General features: G+C 46.4%; 1 protein-coding gene across 2 annotated transcripts; it reads left to right on the top strand.

The window, feature by feature from the left end:
• The first annotated feature begins 5,477 nt into the window (after positions 1-5,477).
• On the top strand, positions 5,478-19,131 carry ATP6AP1L (ATPase H+ transporting accessory protein 1 like). 2 transcript variants are annotated; one of them, XM_010409857.3, is made up of 7 exons: positions 5,478-5,647; positions 10,515-10,555; positions 11,388-11,449; positions 12,909-13,150; positions 16,187-16,237; positions 17,084-17,327; positions 18,500-19,131. In XM_010409857.3, the coding sequence occupies exons 1-7, from the start codon at positions 5,559-5,561 to the stop codon at positions 18,800-18,802; spliced, it is 1,032 nt and encodes a 343-aa protein (XP_010408159.2). In that variant the 5' UTR covers positions 5,478-5,558; the 3' UTR covers positions 18,803-19,131. The 2 variants fall into 2 exon arrangements, with proteins under 2 accessions (XP_010408159.2, XP_019147688.1); XM_019292143.3 differs by lacking the exon at positions 5,478-5,647 and adding an exon at positions 5,679-8,361.
• The last annotated feature ends 1,038 nt before the right edge of the window (positions 19,132-20,169 follow it).

Raw genomic sequence — 20,169 nt, 5'->3', positions numbered from 1 at the left:
CACCTTAAACTCCGTCCCGTGCCACCCCTGCCATGGACAGGGACACCTTCCACTACCCCAGGCTGCTCCAAGCTCTGTCCAACATGGCCTGGAGCATTTTCCAAGGATCCAGGGGCATTGTGACTTGAGTTACTGCGCTGCCTGCGAGCAGATCTGCACACAGCGAAGCCCTGTAACACAAACAAGCTTGTACTTCCCAGTTTTGAAAGCTGCCTCAGTCCACGCTGCCAAACTGCATCAATCCAAATCATGAACGCTCCCTTCCCTTTTGGGAATGACTCTGAAGAGGCAGTAATTACATATAAACACGTATTTCTTAACACAGCCTGTGCTCACGGCTTAAGTAGAAAATGCACACTTTGTGTGTTTATGTAGGGCTAGTTTTACATTCAGTCTTTGTAGAATAAGTAATAAAAAAATTTTAAATATTATAAGAACCCAACCTGCGTCCGCAAAAGAAACCTCAACCAATCTCAAGCGAAAACCATAAACCCCACTAAGACTTTGAGGAGAAAACATTAAGATTATAAAAAGCAGCTCTTGAAGATGCAGTTCCAATGTTGGAATGCAGTTTCTGTTTGATAATTTTAAAACCAGGGAAGTTTGTCTTGTGAAAGTGCTGCAGCTTTGCTTTACAGTGTTAGGTGTATTAGGAATTAGGAATACTTAAAAGCTGGCTAGGAAGGCAATTGGTGAATATAACATAAATGTACTGTAACAAACTGGCATTATTGGACAAATACTCATTAAGAGGTCAAGATGTGGGAAAGAGGTGGTTTGCCATGAAGCTGCTTTGGGGTTTGCTCTTTCTTTTTAAACTGCACTAGGACTTTGGGACACTTCTGTTAAGACAGCTTTTCTTAATTTCACCACATTCTCCAAAATTAGTGCTGGGGTTTTCTTTGATCCAATATGTCATGGCTTAACCCCAGATTGCTGCTGAACACTACACAGCCTCTTCCTCATTCCCATCCCTCTCCTGAAGGGGAATTGTACCAAAAAGGGGTACAGATAAGAATAGTTTAATAACTGAAATACAGTCAGTAGTAAGAGTTAAGAACAACTGTTTTAGTTGAGACAACAAATAAGAATAAAGCCAATTAAGGCTAATGAGTGAGAGGTCTGCAGGCACAGGTGGCCTCAAGGCGTGTCCCTGGAAGGTGTCCCATGGCAGGGGGTGGTAGCAGGGTGACCATGGGTGTCCAACCCAAACCATTCTGTGATTCTGGGACCCACAGAGAGTCTGGGACTCCTTCCTTTCACAGGAGCTCCCCTGGGCACAGCCCTCAGGGCACTGTGGGCAGCTGTTGTCTTTGGAGAGCACCAGTGCTGCCAGATAAGCGCTTCTAAAATTAAATGTCTCGGTTGGCCAAGCAGACAAATCCACCCAAAATCCCACCACTTATCCTAAAACTCCCAGTATAATCTGATCTCTGATGCCAGGCATCCTGCAGCGCTGCACAACCGGGGACAGCTGGGCTGTGACACACACTGGGCTTTCTGTGGGGTTTTTTTGGGGTAGTTTCCCCCCCGACCCTTCCCTGAAGGTGGAGGTAGGCCTGGAGTCTGCATGGGGATTTCTCAGGGATGGGATCCTTTGTGGACGTGGGGAAGGGCACAGGGACCAGAAGGTAATCCCAGAATCCCAGACTGTTTGGGGTTGGATGGAAGCCAGAAGCCCATCCAGTGCCACCCCTGCCATGGCAGGGACACCTCCCACTGTGCCAGGCTGCTCCCAGCCCCAATGTCCAGCCTGGCCTTGGGCACTGCCAGGGATCCAGGGGCAGCCACAGCTGCTCTGGGCACCCTGTGCCAGGGCCTGCCCACCCTCCCAGGGAAGCAGGAAACAGCTGTAACAGGATTAATTTTTGCATCCCATCCCAGAAGGACACAGAAAGGCTTTTTGGCCTGATTGGTTTCCCAGAGGGAGGATTGTGTTGGAACTGAGACAAGATTTTTCTGTATTTAAAGGCCAGTTTTCTGTCCATGCTTCTGCAGCTTTGTCAGCGCGCTGCGAATCAGAACAACAACCATGTATTAGAGTGAAAGGATGGACTGTTGTGTTCAATGGTCAAACCTGTAAAGTGGCTGACACCTCACACTTTGGTTAATTTAGGAAGCTTCGTGGTGACCTGATGTGGCCCTGGGAGGTGACTGCAAACAGCTGGAAATGATCTGTGTTGTGTGCGCCCGGGGAGACACAGCCACAGGGAGAAATCATCCATCTTTATGGCAGGCAAACCCAGCGTGTGCACAATTGCTGCAGCACCAGGCAGCACAGCTGCCAGCCCAGGGTGTGCATGAGCATCCCTGTAGTCACTCTGTGTGACAGAGGGTGGCTGGACAGCGGTGACACGCTGGGGATGGGCAGGGTGCCACGTCTGACCTGTCACTCTGACTGCTTCACAGCCCTGACAGAACTGTGAGCCTGACTTGAACTGAATATAATTACCTTTCCTGCCAGGTAAATAAAAAAAAAAAAAAAAAAGCATTGTTTAAAGTACAGTAAGAGCTGCAGTGTCTCCTTCCTGGGGGTGGGAATGTCTGGGCTGCCTCGGTAGGAGATGGGGAGCGGACAAGTGGCACCTTGCTGCCTGATCATCCAAGGAGGATTTCTGTATCAGGAGCAATCACCATCACCACCTCATCTCCAAATGGGGGGGGGAAAAAGATGATAAACAACAATTTAACCCTTTTACTTGGAATGCTGGACACTTTTAGCCTACCATATTCCATCCTGTGGGCTGCAAACAACAGGACAAGGGGAAACAGCCTCAGGCTGGGCCAGGGGAGGCTCAGGGTGGACAGCAGCAGGAATTTCCCCATGGAAAGGGTGCTCAGGCCTTGGCAAGGGCTGCCCAGGGAGGTTTGGAGTGCCCATCCCTGGAGGTGTCCAAGGAAGGGCTGGAGGTGGCACTCAGTGCTCTGGGCTGGGGACAAGGTGGGCATCAGGCACAGCTGGGACTCGATGGGCTGGGAGGGATTTTCCAACCTCAAGGATTGTGGGATTCTGGGATTCTGTTGACTTCCCATTGACTTTGCCCTGCAGGTGGTTCATTTCTGGCCTTTGTGCCCACAAAAAGTTCAAAAATGAAGCTTTTCCTGGTTGATTTCTTCACAAACCAGACAAAAGTACAAGAGCAACTGAGCAACTGAATCACAAGAGCTCCCCTAACCCTGTCCTTGTCAGGACTGCTGCATGCAAGGCTCTACTCAGACTTTCTTTTAAAGCCCAGTAATGCAGACATGCTGATTTTGTCATCATTCTTCACCAGAATGAGGATCTAATTTCTTGTTAGGTACCAAGTGTATTTGTTTATGCTGGAACCTCCTTAAAGAGCAGCATTTTTAAGAAATGTTGAATTGCTGTTATTATCAGCAAGATTCAAGGGGTGAGGAAAGACTTTTCTTCTTGCTCTTTGCTTCACCATTATTTCGGGTGACTGCTGATTAGTGATTTACTATCAGCACCCGTGGCATTAATATACACTGGGGAAGTCAGGATATTTGCACTGATTTGTTCTGGTTTAACCTATGTTCACAGTTTGGTGTTTTCTGGGTCGTCTGTTTATGCTACTTTCTTCCACTTTCTCTGCCCTCAAAGGACACATTTTTTCATTCTTTTGGGCCATGCTGGTTTGTATTTCAGAGATTTTATATTTCTTAGCTTTTGTTCCCGAGTGGGTGAGGAATGCTTGGGAAATGGGTGCATATGGATCAAATCTCAAGGCACCATCAGAAAGCCTCTCTGTGCCTTTCCCTCCACTTAGTTAGGACTCAGGAGGGCTGAGTGACTCAGGAGTGACATTAGTGACCTCACACTGCTTAGAAGAGTCTGTGGTGCTTCCGTCCCTTCCCAGGGCTGCTTAAGTTTTCTACCTGAGCCATGTGTCTGTACTGGTGTAGTTGTTCTAGGCTTAGCATCATGCGTTCCTGGTGCTTCTCAGAAAATTTAGGGGTTATTTTCAAGTGGTTTTTGCTTAATCCTATGTTCCCTCATCTCATTTTTCAATCTGGGATTCTCACATAAGTATCTTTACTCCTCCTTAAATTGGATAGAAGCTGCTCTACAGAGGACAAGCTGTTGGGGGATTTCTAAGACGAGCAGGTACTCTCTGCATCCCAGAAGGAGAAATGAATTAAGATGGCAAATCCTTTTTAATGGTTGCAATGCTAAAGCCCCAATCCTTCTGTAATATCTGGAATGCAACAGGCAGGAGCTGTTAATCAGCAGAGTGAAGCTTCACTGATGGTCACAGCAGCAGGTAGCAGGACAGGAGTAGGTGTCTGATGCCTATAAATTGGTGCATGGCTGTGTCCTGCCTGGTGTTTAAGGGTTTTGGGACTGGATGATCTTTAAGGTCCCTTTCAGCCCAAACCATTCTATGGCTCCATGATTCTCGGGGGTACCACTGTGTGTGACCCACAAACCTCTTGAGGACAACCCACAGCCACCCCCCGTATTCACAGTGATGTGTGTGGGCTTTGGTGTCTCGATCTGGCAGCCCAGAAACACAGACACTGTGATTCCGTGGGCATTCCACACCTGTGGCCTGGCCTAGAGCTCCCCAGTGCCAGAGGGCAGGGCTGGATGGGAGACTGGGAAGGAATTGTTCCCTGTGAGGGTGGGCAGGCCCTGGCACAGGGTGCCCAGAGCAGCTGGGGCTGCCCCTGGATCCCTGGCAGTGCCCAAGGCCAGGCTGGACATTGGGGCTGGGAGCAGCCTGGGACAGTGGGAGGTGTCCCTGCCATGGCAGGGGTGGCACTGGGTGACTTTTAAGATCCCTTCCTACCCAAACCATTCAGTAATCTTTGAATTCAAAGCACCAAAACAGTTGATGCAGAAAGCTGTACACACACAAACCGAATTCATGCTGAAGAAAGGAAACTGCTTCCAAATATTTGGCTCTGAGGCTTGCAGTGTCTTGCTTTCACATCTGTAGAGTCAAGATATATAACACACATATATCTGTCTCATCTATATAATATATAGATGACAGGAGGTATTATAAGAGTTCAAAATACAGGCAATTCTTGCTGTGAACGGAAGGAGAAATTCCAGAGCTGCTTATAAACATCACCCTCACCTCCCTCTAAGGTTAGGGTTAAGTACAGATAAGAAGTGAACCTCGGCGTGATTTTAGAGCCCGTCTGATCTAATTCCTGCTTCCCCCTTAGCAAGCAGCTCTCACCCGGTACAATTTCCCAGACCAAGTGATCACTGCTGCAGGAGGGATCCGGCAGGTGCGGGGGGCACAGGGAGAGCGGCTTGAGCGGGGATGGAGCGGGGATGGAGCGGGGCTGGAGCAGGGATGGAGCGGGGATGGGGCAGGAATTGAGCAGGAATCGAGCGGGGCTGGAGCAGGGATGGGCATGGAGCAGGGATGGAGCGGGGCTGGAGCGGGGCTGGGGCAGGAATTGAGCGGGGCTGGAGCGGGGCTGGAGCGGGGCTGGAGCGGGGATGCAGCCGCGGCTCCGCCCGCAGTGGCCGCCCCCGTCCCGCCCCCGGAGCTCGGCGCTGATGCTGTGCCGGGCGTGGAGGGGCTCCGCGCTTCCCCATGGACGGGATCGCTGCCCTGCGGCTCCTGCTGCTGCTCGCCTGCGCCGGGCTCGGCGGCTCCGAGGACAGAAGCCCCGCGGGGAACAGGTCGGTGCCCGGGCGTGGTGGCGGAGCCGGGTGGGCGCAGGTTTCTCACGCTGTCATTCGTGCCGCGTTCACAATGCCAGGACCTGGCTGTGGTTTCCTGCCCAGGTTTGGAAACACCCGAGGTAATGCAGAAATTAATTATTTTGAAGCAGGCGGTGCGTTAGAGGTGTAACTCTGACACAGTTTTGTGAACGTGGTTTAAAATCGGGTGTTTTCTGTTGCATCTGTGCCACGTTTCATTATGTTTTAATGACTCTCACGCTGACTTTTCCTGGTCCCTGGGAAAACGGAGTTATAAATAGTGTAACAGCAAAAGAGTGTGAAAACTACTACAAGAAACAGAGGCATGAAAATTTGCTACTTTTGTAGAATATTGGAAGCGTGAATTCAATATTGCAAGTGAGTGTTAAACTTACAGAATTACTGGAGATTTGGGTTTATTGTTAGTGGTGCTGCTTCACCCTCCAATGAAACACAAACAGTGAGCCCAGATCATAGCAGGGGGAAGAGGGGACCTTGTAGAGTCAAGCATGATGAAAGTGAAGGCAGCCTGAGCTGTATGAGTTGAATGATGGCCAAAGTCACCAAAAACACACAGAACAAACATGCTGGTGAAGGTCGCAGCTGCCAGTAAAATCTGTGCATTTAAGGCAAGAAGGACATGTGGTGATTTGCTTAAGCTTGTATTAGGAGATCTGGTAGCCAGTTACTGATAAATAGTACAATATGTTTTCATTAAACAGCTTACTTGCTGCTCTCCTCTGCCAGCTCTCAGATTTCTTACTGCTCTTCTTAGTATGATTCCACTCTTTTTTTTCCTCCCCCCGCAATCAGACCAAAATCTGACAGAGAACAAGCAGCAGAGCATTACCTGAACTTCATTGCAATAAGTGTTAACAGACAAAGTCACAATCTTGATGCCAGGGAATTAAATGGGAATTTTGCCTCATTGCAGGCATAATGGGATTGTGTCTGCACAGTGTTAATTTGGTAGAAGTACTTTGAGTTCAATTTCCCTTTTTTTGTATTAAAAATGGAAGCTTGAGCTTTTGGACGTCCATTAAATTGCAAATCAAACCCCAGTAATCAGTGCATTGTAAAATATTTAAGGAGATCTGTCTCCCTGGATCAAATTAAATATTTGAAAACCTAAAGAGTTGTAGGTTTTGTAGGTATTTCATATTGACAGAACTTACATAGAGCCATTTAGAAGTCAGTGATGTTTTTTGTTAGGGTGTTTCTTAGCAGGAGCCAGCTCTTTCCCTGATCCTGGTCTCTCCAAACTTACACATTTATAGTGTTAATAACTGCAATGAAACTCCTTATGCTGAGTGTCCCTGGGACTACAAGCAGTGCATTGCCCCCCAGGTGCTCCTCACCTTTCATAACTTTATTTCTAGTGCATTTGAGAGGCCACACGTTATTGTCCAATTAAATATATCATAAATTAACTGAAACCAGTTCAGCAACCAGTGAGGAATTTTGCAGCTGGAGATTATCAGCCTGAGGGAGATGACTCTGAAATAATAGGGATACTGTTTCTGTAGATGTAGAGTGCATTTTCCCATCTGGTGCAGTTCACCAGAGTAGTAATATGAAGAAGAGAAGTGTGGACATGGCATGAAAACTGCCTGTGGCCTCCACTCCAACCCTGCTGAGTGCCAGGATTATTCATGTGGCTCATCTGATGGGGAAAACTCTGTTTACATGGAAGTCCTCAAGAGTCTTTATCAACTTTTGCAGACAAACAAGCCAGACTCAGTTATCTTATGTAGATGGATAAAGTCATCTGATAAGAGGGAATTTACACTTCTTTATACTTATAATCTTATTTAATTGGGTTTTACATGGTGATTAGTCATTCCAGTGCTTTGTATTAGGGCTAATCCAATTTCATGTGGGTTCCTAACGTACTTGGTATGGTGAATTCAACATACAACATACATGCCTGGGTGTATCTGGGAGAGTTGTTTACCAAGTGGTAAGAGAAGATATCAGTCACCAAAACATACACCATTTGTGATCAAATGCCTTTGAAATTTCAGGGTAAGAGAGGCTGATAAAAGGGTGGTGAATTTGAAAGGCTGGTCTCTCACTCAATGTGCTAAAAGTTCTTTGCTCTGGAGAATGCTCAGTGCTAGCTGGTTCCTTTTCTCTTATACACGTAATTACCATTTTTATAATCAAAAGGGGATACGTATTTTTTAACGTGCAGTTACTTTCCAGTTTTTTACTCCCCATCCTTCTGTTCCCATGGAACGTGCTCCAGCTGAGGACGCCAGGGCGCTGGGACCCCCCAGCGCGCCTTTTTGGTGGAAAAGCTGCTCTTTTGGCAGCAGGTGGCTGTGGACAGCCACCCACCCGTTCCTGCCACAGGTCACACTCCCGTGACACCTCAGGGCTGAGTGTCAGAGCAGCTGACAGAGCTGATGACATCAACATCCACTCGTGCCTGCCCTGAAACCGGGACGCGATCGTGTGGCTGGCCGTGCCACTGTGGCTTGGGGAGATGGATTTCCCTTCCATGGGACTTCATGCCTTGTGCAGGAGGAGAGGAGGCAGCCAGAACTGCTAATTAGCAGAGTAATTAGCAGGAGGGCCTGGCTGGAGGCACCTGCCTCACGTGCCTGACACGGGGCTGAGCGTGTTCGCGGTGCTGTGGGACGTCGTGGCGGCTCCCGGGTCACTCTGTGCTCTGCATTCCTCATGGAAACGTGAGTATTTCATCAGCTGTGCACATTCATCCCTCTTGGAGTATCTTCATGCTGAAAGCAGAGACGTGACATCTCTTCCACAGTGGCTGTGCCTGCATGGGGTGTGCAGGAGCTGGGATTCCTTTTTCTTCATGGACAGTCACACATAGAGAACTAACCTTTCCTCTTCCCATAACAGCATAAAAACCTGTCAGGGAATGGAATGAATTGCACAATTTTAGACCATTCTTCTTCCAATCCCAGTGCTGTAGTCCGAGTAGCACAGCCTGGTGATTTCCAAGCTGGAGTAACCGGCTATGAGTGCTTGATTATGCATATGGAGAGGAGATAAAAGTATAAATAAGCATGAATTGATATATAAATAGGTGCAACTAAGTATAACTAAAGTCAGAATAACTAAATAATTTACATTAGTTTCTTTTCAGCATGCCTTGGTTTTGTAGCTATCATCATGAAAAAAATGCCCCCAAATTGCCTTTTTCAGTCGGAAGGCATGTCATGAAGAACAACCAGAAAAGACTGCATCAAATTACAAGACCCATGTTCCTAACTGTAAAACAGCCTTAGAGAGTGTTTTGTTTGAGCAAGAAAACAAGGTTTGGTCCATTGTAGCCACATCTTTTGATACCTGTGTCAAAAGCTGAATATTTCCACCCATCTCTGAAGGCTGTTTGCTGTTGGATTGAGCAGCCTCAAGCCCCTTGGAGACCCCAGCCCAGCACTAACCCTGGCACCCAAAAAACAGTGGGAGAAAGGAGGACCCACTCTGAGAGTGCTTCTTGAAGCCACGGGGGTTTCAAAGCTGCAACTGAGGACAAATCTGGTCTCTCCATATGTAAATAAAACTGTGAGATGAATTTTAAACAAAGGTGAACTTTTCTGAATGTAAGATCTTTATAAAGTTCTTTGAGCTTGGCAGCAAGCAGGGTGGGGTCTAGGCTGTCCCACTGTTTCTTGGATGCATATTTATCTGCCCTTGAGGATGCTGTGATGGAAATTATGTTGGGTTCACTCCTTACACAGATCCCCCTGCCCAGAACCCCGTAGGGGCAGGGTTCACCCTGCTGTCCAAACACTCCCCAGGACTTTGCAATTCCAACACCTTACGGTGAAATTTGCACATAAATACTGAAAACTGCTCTAATTCCTAATATTTACACGCCTGCCTTGGTGTAAGTATTTCCACAAATTTTCCTGCTGTGGTGGTTTGGAAAGGTGGTAAGAAATGGGGCAAGAGAAGAAGATGCAAGTGTGTTTCCATGTGCAGGGGGAGGTGAGGCAGCTCTGGAAGGCACTGAGGGGCACAGGCAGGGCAGGGCGTGCAGGGTGTGTGGGTTGGTGCTCACAAGAGCAAATCAATCCACTGACATGGGATGCAGATCCCAAGGAAGCTGCTGGGGTGTGGAAAGTGCTCCTGTGACTCTTGGAGAAGAGTCTGGTGCTCAGTGAGTCCTGGTGCCTTGGACTTTGCTCTTTAGGTGTTGGTGTTTGTGAATGCACTGGGCTTGAGTCTGTAGCTCAGGGAAGCAGAATGTGCTGACACCAGCTGAAGACTTCTGCCTAAGAGAGAAATCAAATGCTGACAATTTCATCAGCCTGGTAGTTGTCACTTGAGATGTTCTTCACCTGAGCCCTGCCTTGCAGCTGACTTCCATGGGATTTGTTATTGCCTGGAACCATCCAGGAGCTAACATCACATGGTGTAAAGCTGTGCTTAAGGCACGCCAACCCCCTGCTTTTGCTCTAAATCCATCGTGTTGCTTCTGATCCTCGCTGGGGAATGAGAGTGGCGCCGAGCCCTCCTTGGTTCCCCTGCTTGTGCCCTGGAACTGGCTCTGTCCCTAACCCAAAACTGACATCCCATGGAACGGGACAAGAGGGGTAGTGAGGCCTTTTGTCAGCATGGTAAGGACATGGGAGTGCCTGTCAGGGCTGGTTCACCTGAGTGATCTCTGAAAATGAGACATTTTTAGCCTGGGTACTGCAGCTTTGGGATAATTTTTCCTGTTCCCGTGGCACTCACCAGCCAAGGACCTGAGTTACCCTTGGAATGTTTGCTGGAGTGAAGCAGCAACAGGAGCTTTCAGCACTAAACTTGCTGCAGACTTTAAAACCAGATGCTGCACAATTAATCTTTTTCTCCTCTCTCCTAGTTCACATGAATTTTCAGATCAAGATTCTCTCCAGAGAAATGGTAAGGCTTTTAGTGGGCTGAATCCCTGGGTGCTGGTTCTATTAGTGTGGCTGTAGAAGATTTCATTCCCAGATGTTCCTTCTCTTGGCATTGGTGACTCCTCTGTCACATATTTTGTTAAGGCATGACTCTCTTGAAAAAATAGCCTTTAAAGGATAAAAATCCTTTAACGGATTTACCTGTTAAAAAAAATTATTACTGTCCAACTCTGAGATGCAGTGAGAATGTGGAAGGAAAAGGCATTCACCTTTTTTAAAATCAGATGAAAACAGGGTTAAATGTTTGAAGGATGGAGCTGTGAGAGTGCCCATGAAATGATCTGTGCTTGTGGAACTTCACCCTCCTGGTGAGCAGGAGGGGTGGGATATCCTGGCATGTCAGGGGTATTTGTCACAACTTCCTGTCCCTGGCAGTGCAGGGAGAGAAGTTCCCAGCACAGTTACCACACTTTTGCCAAGCAATTCAGCACATACCCTTTGATGAATTTGCTGTGCGAAGAAAAAAGCAGCTTTTGTTGTATTTGAGGTGAATAAATACAGATATAGACTGAATCCTGTAATTTTGGGGCACTGGAGTTCCTCCCAGTGAGGGTGACAAGGTGTCCAGTGAGAAGAAGAGGAACTGTGGTGAACAAGAAAGGTAAATTAGAAAATACATATCCTGAAGGCAGTATTTGCTGGAAGTCAAGTGATTTCCAAGGCAAAATCTGTAATTCTGACATACACATTTTGTGCAGGGATAATTATTGTTTGCGTAAGAATGTGCAAAAATTTTATAACTGATTGGGTGTTTATAACATGCTAGTACTGAAATGACACCCCTTCTTCTGCAGGTCAGCATTACAGTGGTGGTGTGAAGCCAAAGTTCAATGTCAATCGAGTGGCGATGGCACAGGTAACGCCTGGAGGACCGGATCTGTGAAGCCTTTTCACAGCACATTTAGATCCTTCAGCTTACACTGCTGAATTAAATTGGTTTTCATTTGTTTACAAGAGACAGCCAGCATACCCATCTAAAACACTGTGGTACAGTTCTGCTTCAACACCTGTACGAAATATTCTTTTCTGAGGACTGAGGTGACGCCTCAGGTGCTGCTGTTGGTGCTGGCTGACCACGGGTTTGGGCACAGGATCTGTCTGAAAGGACAAAATCCTTCTATCCATATCCTGTACAATGGCATTTGACTGCTGTGACCAGTCTTGTGCCTCTACCAGTTGGTACTGAAGGAAGAGCTGCAGCAAAACTTCAGGTTTTTGGTGGGAGTTTTTTTCCTGAGACCAGGCTGTAGGTCTTGTCAAAAACTGAGCATAAAAGGCTTCCTCACCAAAAGAAGCTTACCAATATAAGTAATGTGTTGAATAAATCTCTCTCATATGAACCTCTGAGCAGACAGCCTTGTCGTTTATATAAATACAGTCACAGCCACTCAGCACATTTCCTGAGCATGATCTTGCCTTGCTTTCAGCTTGTTGCTGTCAGCACTTATTAATTTTAATCCTCAAACATCCTTGTGCCATATGTAAGGTCCAGTATCAAAAGGGATCTGTCGGGGTCTGAGCTGAGAGTTATGATTTGCTAATCTGAAAAACACACACACAGAATCTCTCTTTAAGCCCAGAGAAAACCTTGGGGCTTAACTGTGTCCCTTCTGGAGCCTGGTAAGATGCTGTTTATGCCTGGGACTCAGAAAACCTCTCCTGTTTTGATGTGAACTTGCAATCATATGACATGCTAAAAGCAGCCATGCAGGTGTGGTGTGTGTTATCCCACTCAGGCAGGACAGAGATGGGGCCTGGAAATTTGAGTGTGAAATGTGAAAATAGAAGTTAAATTCTTTAGTTCTTTCTGAGCCCTGAGTCAAATTGTCTTGCCTGACAGTCAAAGTGTCTTTTGCCATGAAATTTGGCTTGTAAGGGATGGCAGTTTCCTGCTGCCTGCAGATGACCTGGAAGCTGCAGTCCCTGGGTTTTTAGCCTTGCAGCTGACTTTGTAAAAATAGGGATCCATACTTGATCCATCCCCTTCTGCAGCAGGTATTTCCCTGATTTTAAAGCCATGGTGAGCCAAGCTGCTTGCAGGTAGTGGTAAACTCGGACATTTCTCTCAGCTGGACAGCTGCCCAGTGTGCTTCCAGCATGGTAGGCCGTGTCCTTGCACAACCTGAGTCCTTTCCAGGGTGCTGAAGCAATTCTTAGAGCCGTCCTAGAGAGTCTTCTGCTGGGAGGAGCACCTTGTGGTTCTTGCTTTGCCTCAGCCCTTCTGTGCTGTCCTGGATGTTCTGTGATGTGTTCTGGGGAGATGGCAACTCCTGCAATCACATCTTCTGATGGAAATCTCTTGTGTGGTCCCTCAGGTTGTCAGCTACAACTTGAGTGGGGGAGGACAGTGGGAAGGAGCACCCTGGAGGCCGTTCCCCCACAGCCACTACAGCCCCCTCAACGTCACCATCAATGGCACCCCCTGCATCCTGTTCTGGGCCAAGAGGATCACGATCAGGTTTGAAAACCACACCCAGCTGGATTTGACAGAGGAGACCTTCGGTGTCCGCGCCACCGTGGACCTTGGGGACTCAAACTGCAGCGAGGACAGTGCCATGTAAGGGGAATGCTGCTCTGCTGGTGGAACTGGGGCCAGATAACCACTCTGGGCAGTGTGTGTGGGGGAACAGACCTTGCAGAGCCCCAGGCTCTTTCTGGTAATGTCCTGCCATGGCAGGCAGCGGGGGGTGTGTAGGTAAGCACAGCCTTTCGTGGACACACATTATTCAGTTGTTGCACTGCTGTGGTTCCTCCTTAGCAGCCAGCTTTGCTCTCAGTGCCCGTGGGGCTGAAGCTGTTGGTCTCTTCAGTCTCCAGCTGTTTTACACAGCTGCTTGTGGGGTTGCATATAGGAGAAGGTTTCACGAAGGATGTCTGGACTTCAGGTGGCTCTCTTGAAAGCTGTTTATTGCATAGGCGAAGTTACAGCATTTCAGGGAGTGGGTATCCAGAGCCAGCCCTACAGCTGTCAGCTCCAGCTTGTAGGCATACCTGAAGCTGCTTTCTGTTCAAGTTACAAAGCATTCTATACTTTTCTTTGCAGAGTATCTTAACAACCAAGAAGCACCATACCCAATACCTTTACATTTGCCTATACCCTATCATAGCTACTACCATCACCATATTCTAGTCATTATTATCCAATCACAAGAGTAAGTAAGTTACAATTTAAGCTTACAGTGGAGAATTCTTAGACCTTTCTTCTTCTTGCTACATCAACATTTCTTGTTTGCCTGCCATATCTTTCTTTTTGGTAAAGACACGTTTTCTATTTACTTATGCTCTTCTCGAGACGTACTTACTTGGTGAAAAACATGTCTTTGTTTGTAATCACATACCTTTGTCCTGCTCCTAAAAATCTCCTTCCAACTCATCTCCAACCTTTGCCTTCTCAGTTACTCAGCGATCACTGTTTCAGCAAAACATCTTTTATTCTATATGAAAACTTGCTTCCATTTCTACCTCATCCCCAGTTTCTACATTCACAGACCTTTCTGCCAAGCCTACATACCTGTGAAACTTTCTACCAAACTTTCATCCTCCCCAACAGTTGCAGAGAGGATCCTGTGCTGAATGAGGGGCTTAGGTGCTGTGCATCACTGATTATCCCTTCATTATCCTGGGGTGTGTGCCAGCAGTGCTGCACAGGCTGCAGGGCTGTGTTTGGATGGTCACCCCAAATCCCAAGCTGTGATCCGTGAGGTGCTGGACACAAAGAGTGGGTTCATCACAGGTCTGCATGTGGCACAAGAGTGTCTGAAAACCTGACCTCTGCACACCAGTCACTAATTTCCTCAGTATGAACAGAATTCAGCAGCTTTGCTAAGTGTTTCTCACCCTGAGTGAGAAGCATTCAGCAAAATTTTGCTTTTTATGTTTCTTACCCTGAGTGAGAGACAAATATTAACCGCACTGCATCCCAAATCCTCCAGTGTCTTGGCTGTCCTAGGAAGGCAGGTGGTATTTTATTTCCTTTGCCACATGCCTGCTTGCTCCTCTTCCCCCATGCAGTGTACTGGCTCATGGCTCACACCAGATTCCACTCCGGGAGGCCTAAAAATCAGGAGGGAGATTCCTAATTGAACATGAGCACTGATTCTGCCCCACAAAGGGAGTTTAAACCTGTAATGACACACACAGCAATAACAATAACATGACCAATCCCAGCAGTTTCACTTCTATACAACAACTCACCTGTACATCTAAATATGTTTTCACAGAAAAGTAGGTGTTACCTCTTTCTGATTGTACAGCACAAGGTGCACAGGCATTTTGGTGAGGTTCCTAGAAAACTGAAAGTGAAGTTGAGAAAGAACCCAGGATTTTTGCCTATAGCATCATAATATTCAACAAGGCAGTCTGAATAATACATCATCAGCATGGGAACTAATCCAGCACTGTTTTGACAGGCAGAGGTACAGAATGGAATAAAAATATGTTAAATATAAACAGTGATGGCAAGCATTCCTCCCTCTCTTCTGGCCTGTGATTGGGAAATAATCTTAGTCTGATTAGAAATTATCGTAACCTAATAGAAAATATACTAAGGCAAAATTAGGGGTTTTAAAACACAGAGAATGGTATGAGATATAATAATCCAAGCTGCATAGTTTTTTTACTTGAATTCCACATTTGCCTGCGCTTAATCCTCAACTGTCTCTGATTTCCCTTTGTAATAAAGCAAGGGAATGTCTGGATTCAGTGTCCTGTCTTATGGGACCAGTGTTACCCAAGAAGTGTAGATCACCTGTGAAATTGTAGGGCTAGCTGTTTGCTGTGGTTCTGTTTGTTTGGTTTCTATTATTTTTTGTTTGTATGTTTGTTTGGTCTTTGTTTTTTTGTTTAGGTTTGTTTTGGGGTTCTGTTTGTTTGGTTTTTGTTTGGTTTGTTTTTGTTTTTGAAAATATCCTTCCACTTTAATTTTGGAAGTCTTTCAGAATTGGCATGTTTCCACAACGTTTTGTTTTTGTCTTATGTGAACAATGCAGGTTTTAAGAGGCAAAATATTAATTCTAAGCAATAAGAATATATTCCACTTAATCACGTATGACATTAATTAACCTGATAGGGCTTTCACTTTATTAAAGCTCAGGTGCCCAAGGCTTTGCAGAGCTGCCTCACATCCAGGGCATGTGTGTGGCGGTAAGGAAGGACTGTAGAAACCTGAACCCTTCCATCTGCTTTCCTTTATGCTCTGATATTTACAAAGATGAGGACAAGGTGTCTGGTTACACTTTCTGATGACAGGCAGGGGTGATGCTTGCCTGAGATGTCATGGCTTGAGAAGGAGAACAGATATCCACTGGGCCTAATTATCAGCTAAGGTGGGAAGCAGTGGGATTGAGTTGTGTTGGAAGTTAAACATGAATTTCTCTTCTTTCTGGGGAGTCTGGGCCTCATTCCAATTAGCAGGTGAGCAGGTGTATTTCACTGGAGGAATATTTAATCCTTTCAGGTTTTTTCCCCACTGACTTTAAGGGTAGGCTGAGCAAAAAATTCCATGTATGACTGAGCTTAATCTTTTGTGCTGCTCTTTTCTCTGAAGGTTTCTGAATTTCTTTCCTATCCTGATGTTACTTGCTTTTTGACCTAGACTTTCCCTGAAGTTTGGTGACATTGGCAATCTAAAGGGACTTGTTATCAGGTAAGTTTATATAATAAAACCCTCACCAGATAATAACATGTTAACATACATTGTTACAGAGTTGCTTGGGGAATTAAAGAGAATTTGTTTGAGCAAAAATAATGTGAGAGAAGCTCCTGTATAATTGAAACACCTGCATTCAGTATGTCTGTCTGTCACCTGCCTTATTTTATTAAGGCATTTCTTCTTCTACATTGACTTTTCCACTCCTGGAAAAGTTTGGTTCATCTCTTTTGTGTAGAATCTTCCCATGTCTGAGATTTTAGCTAAGCCTTGCTGATTAAATACAGACTGGGCATCACACTGTGACTTACTTTATGTTTGCTTCTTGTTGATAGATGAAAACAGCATTTCTTGGTGAGTGACTTTCCATACCCCTGGTGGAGGTACAATACCAGTGTTGCATTCCTATTTTCCCCACTAATTAGGCAAAATCCCCTCATATTCTTCCTGCTTTGTGGCAGAACAGCAAACTCCTTCAGCTGCCACAACGAACAACCTCAAATCACAGAATCCCAGGGCATCTGGGGTTGGAAGGCACCTCTGGAGCTCACCCAGCCCAGTGCCCAGCCCCAGGCAGGGTCCCCTGGAGCAGTGGCACAGGAACGTGTCCAGCTGGCCTTGGGATGTCTCCAGAGAGGGACACTCCAGGCCCTCCCTGGGCAGCTGTTCCAGGCCTCTGCCCCTCCATGGAAAGCTGTCCCTCACTTTCCAGACTCCACAGAAGGAGCAGGAGCTCATTCTGGTATAAACTGGCCATGCCAGCAAGTGTCCTAAGGTTGTTCAATTTAACAGCTGCAATCCCCCGACTCATTTTCTTACTTGCCTCTCCTCCAACATCTCCAGGCTCTTGTTAACTACCAGCTACTACCAGCTGTCTGTCCAGAACTGGTTCAGCTTGCACAGGCTGCAGCTCCTGTACAACCACTCAGTGCAGGCGACGTTCAACGCCACGGGGATCCACGCACCGGCCAGTTACTCCTTCCACTGCGAGCACGTCAGCAGCCTGCAGAGATACCATGCCCTGCTCGTGCCCAGCTCTGCAAACGACCTCTCCCAGCTCTGGGAGGTCACTTTCACTGACTTCCAGGTGATGCCATGGGCTGAAGCCAAATGGATCCCATGGGTAGATTCGGGGGAAGGTTTGCCCTTCTGTGCCAAGGAAAGATGGTCACCTTCCATGAGCAAGTTTACACTTGTTCCTGACGTGGAACACGAAATAGAAGCTGAGACTTTCCCTGTCAAAGGACATTAAGGGCTATTTTTTGTAGTCTTTCTGGTTGTGTTCCCTCTAGTGGGGAGTGAGTTTAGTTTCATTGTTCTGAGCGGAGCTCTCACACCTGGCATCAGTAACAGCACCACACACCCAGGCATGGGATTCATCTCGCTTCACTTTTGATGCCGAGGAATTTTAACCCTGTGCCCTGATTATAGTCACCCCAGCCTGCCTCTAAAGCCACTGGATAATTCCTCTGACCCATCTTAAGTCCTTATTTTAGGATAAGATTAATAATCTTCTGGAAGTGCCAATTCTTCTGTGTTTGACAGTGAGGGAGCCTAAGATGGCAGGACTAAGTTGTCTTGCTTTTAGATACCAGAGTCAGAGGGCATGAGGAGCTGAAAAAGGGAGTGAAAAAAGCTGATCCCCTTCTCTCACCCTGTGAAAAATGTCCATGGACTGATTTAGTAGAGCAGACAGTCAATTCCCTGCGTGCCAGTGTGGTAAAATCCATATCAGAACTGAAGCCACGAGTAAAACTCGTTGGTGTTTTCCACAGCTGGGGGCAGCCTCCTGTAGTTTAGCTGGTTTGCTGCCATGTACCACCCATGTGGAACTGGTGAGGAAAACCTTTATACTAGGGCAGGCACGTGGGAATATTTCCTGGTTTGTCGTGTTGAAGTTTGTGCAGTCTGAAGCAGAGACTCTGGGGACTCTCAACAACTGGTGCTGGAGATGCACAGTTAACATGAAAGGTACCACACCTGCAGTTCAATATTGCTGGGCCAACAAAGAGTGAGCGTGGAAGATTTTGTTTGAAGCACAGCTGCAAATCCTTTGGGCAGCAGAGTGGAGGGGATTAGAATAGCTGGCAGTTCCAGAAGACTGACCTGGATAAACTCTGAGCATTAACTCCAGCTATCAGTGGGAGACACAAATTTGCCGTGTGCAGGTGTTAAATTAGAAAATCTTACTGCCATCAGGAGAAAATTAACAAAGGACCAGTACTTTATTTAACATGATCCCTCTTGTTCTCTCTGTAGATTCAAGGTTTTAACGTTCAAGAAGGACATTTTGCCTATGCCAGAGACTGTGCATCCTTCTTCTCCCCTGCAATCCTGATGGGGTTGGTGATGTCCCTGATTCTGCTGCTGGTCCTGGCCTATGCTCTGCACATGCTCATCCACCTGAAATCTCTCGACAGGCACTACGAGTGCAAGGCTTCTCCTGCCTATTTTGCACAGATGAAAGACAATGACATGGGGGATGAGAAGGAGCCACTGAGAAGCAGTGGGAGTGAGTCCTATGAACTTAGAAACCAACAGTTCAGTAAAATCTATATTTAGCAGTGTGTGTCTCAGTGAAACGAGGTATTTTCTTCTTCTGGCACTGTTGTACGTAGTCTGTGCAGGTTTTTTACCAGCTGATGAAAGGAAAAGTAGGTGACAGATTGTTTAGCCAGTTATTCACTGATAATCATCTCAAAGATGCCTTAGGAAAGAAGATGAGAAAAAAAATTCTGTTGTGGGTAAGAGATATCCATGTTGTGGGACTTTACTCCTGTAGCAAAAAGCCAAAATGCAGAGCTCTTCACCCAGCTTACCAAGCCTTGAGGAGAGAATCAGTAATGAACACCTTGCAATTCAATAAAGGTTAAAAACCCCCACAAACCAAACTCTTTGCTTATTCTTTGAGAAGGCGAGGTTTACCCTTATTCTGTATTTGCTCTGTGTCCTGACAAAACAGCATCAGTTTCTTTCTCAGGATGTGCTTTCCTTTTATTTCCCGAGTTACATCCCCTCCTTTTTGTCCCCATAAACTCCCTTTCCTGCTTTAGAATCTTCAGGGCCACATAGGCTGCGTTTTTATCCGCTGCACAGATGAAATAGTGGCTGCAGGACAGCAGCATCCTGGTACTTCCCTGTGTCTAAGCTGGAGGTTTCCCGCAAGGATCTGATGGGAAAACTCCAGACATCTGGTCACAAAGGCTTACCCTCAACATCTCGGCTCAGCTCCCTGCCAGGAGATGGATTATGAGCCATCCTGTAATTCAAGGTTAATTTCTTTTCTACCAAATCCCATCAGTCTCCCTTGGGGACTTCAGCTGAATGGAGATTTGCAGATGGAAAATACATATAAACAGAGAGGTGGAAGCTGCCAGCAGTGAGAAGAGTACTGTGATATGATTTTCACTGCTGGTTCTAAGAGTTTAGGATACTGCTGCCCCACTCATCCTTTTTTCTGGTAGAGGCAAAGTTTGGGAACTCCAAATTAGCCATAATTTGGCCCTGATTTCTAGCAAGTAAGAACACAGCAATGTTCTTAGCCCTGTAAGTGCTTTTATGTTACAAGTAATGGAAACCCCAGCATGATTGAAAATCAATCAAAACCAGATTTGCAAGCAAACACATTTTTTATTTTAGATTACAGAATTAATTACTTGTTTGTAGCCTTTGCAAATTATACTGCAGTTGTCTTAAAACACCTTGAGAGATGTCCAAAGACATCCTGTTTACTAGAACAGGTGTCACACAGACCAGCTGTGGAGTCCTAAGTGGTTAGTTCATCTAGGAAGGCACTTCAGATGGAAAAAAAATGTATCTTTGACACATAACCAGGCGTAATACAAAAGCTTTTGAGAGCTTGCCAAGGCTGCCTGTGGCCAGTTGCTGCCAAACTTTTGTCTGTTCCACGAAGGGAGCAAGCTAAAGCA

This window comes from Corvus cornix, chromosome Z (genome assembly GCF_000738735.6).
Source record: "Corvus cornix cornix isolate S_Up_H32 chromosome Z, ASM73873v5, whole genome shotgun sequence".
Taxonomy (NCBI): Eukaryota; Metazoa; Chordata; class Aves; order Passeriformes; family Corvidae; genus Corvus; species Corvus cornix.
Note: the sequence above shows the minus strand (reverse complement) of the source record. Positions and strands in the feature narration are given on the sequence as shown.

Coding starts and splice junctions, on each gene's coding strand:
- ATP6AP1L (XM_010409857.3), top strand. CDS start 5,559: ATGGACGGGATCGCTGCCCTGCGGCTCCTGCTGCTGCTCGCCTGCGCC. Junction 11,450..12,908: donor ATCGAGTGGCGATGGCACAG/GTAACGCCTGGA, acceptor GTGGTCCCTCAG/GTTGTCAGCTACAACTTGAG. Junction 17,328..18,499: donor TCACTTTCACTGACTTCCAG/GTGATGCCATGG, acceptor TTCTCTCTGTAG/ATTCAAGGTTTTAACGTTCA.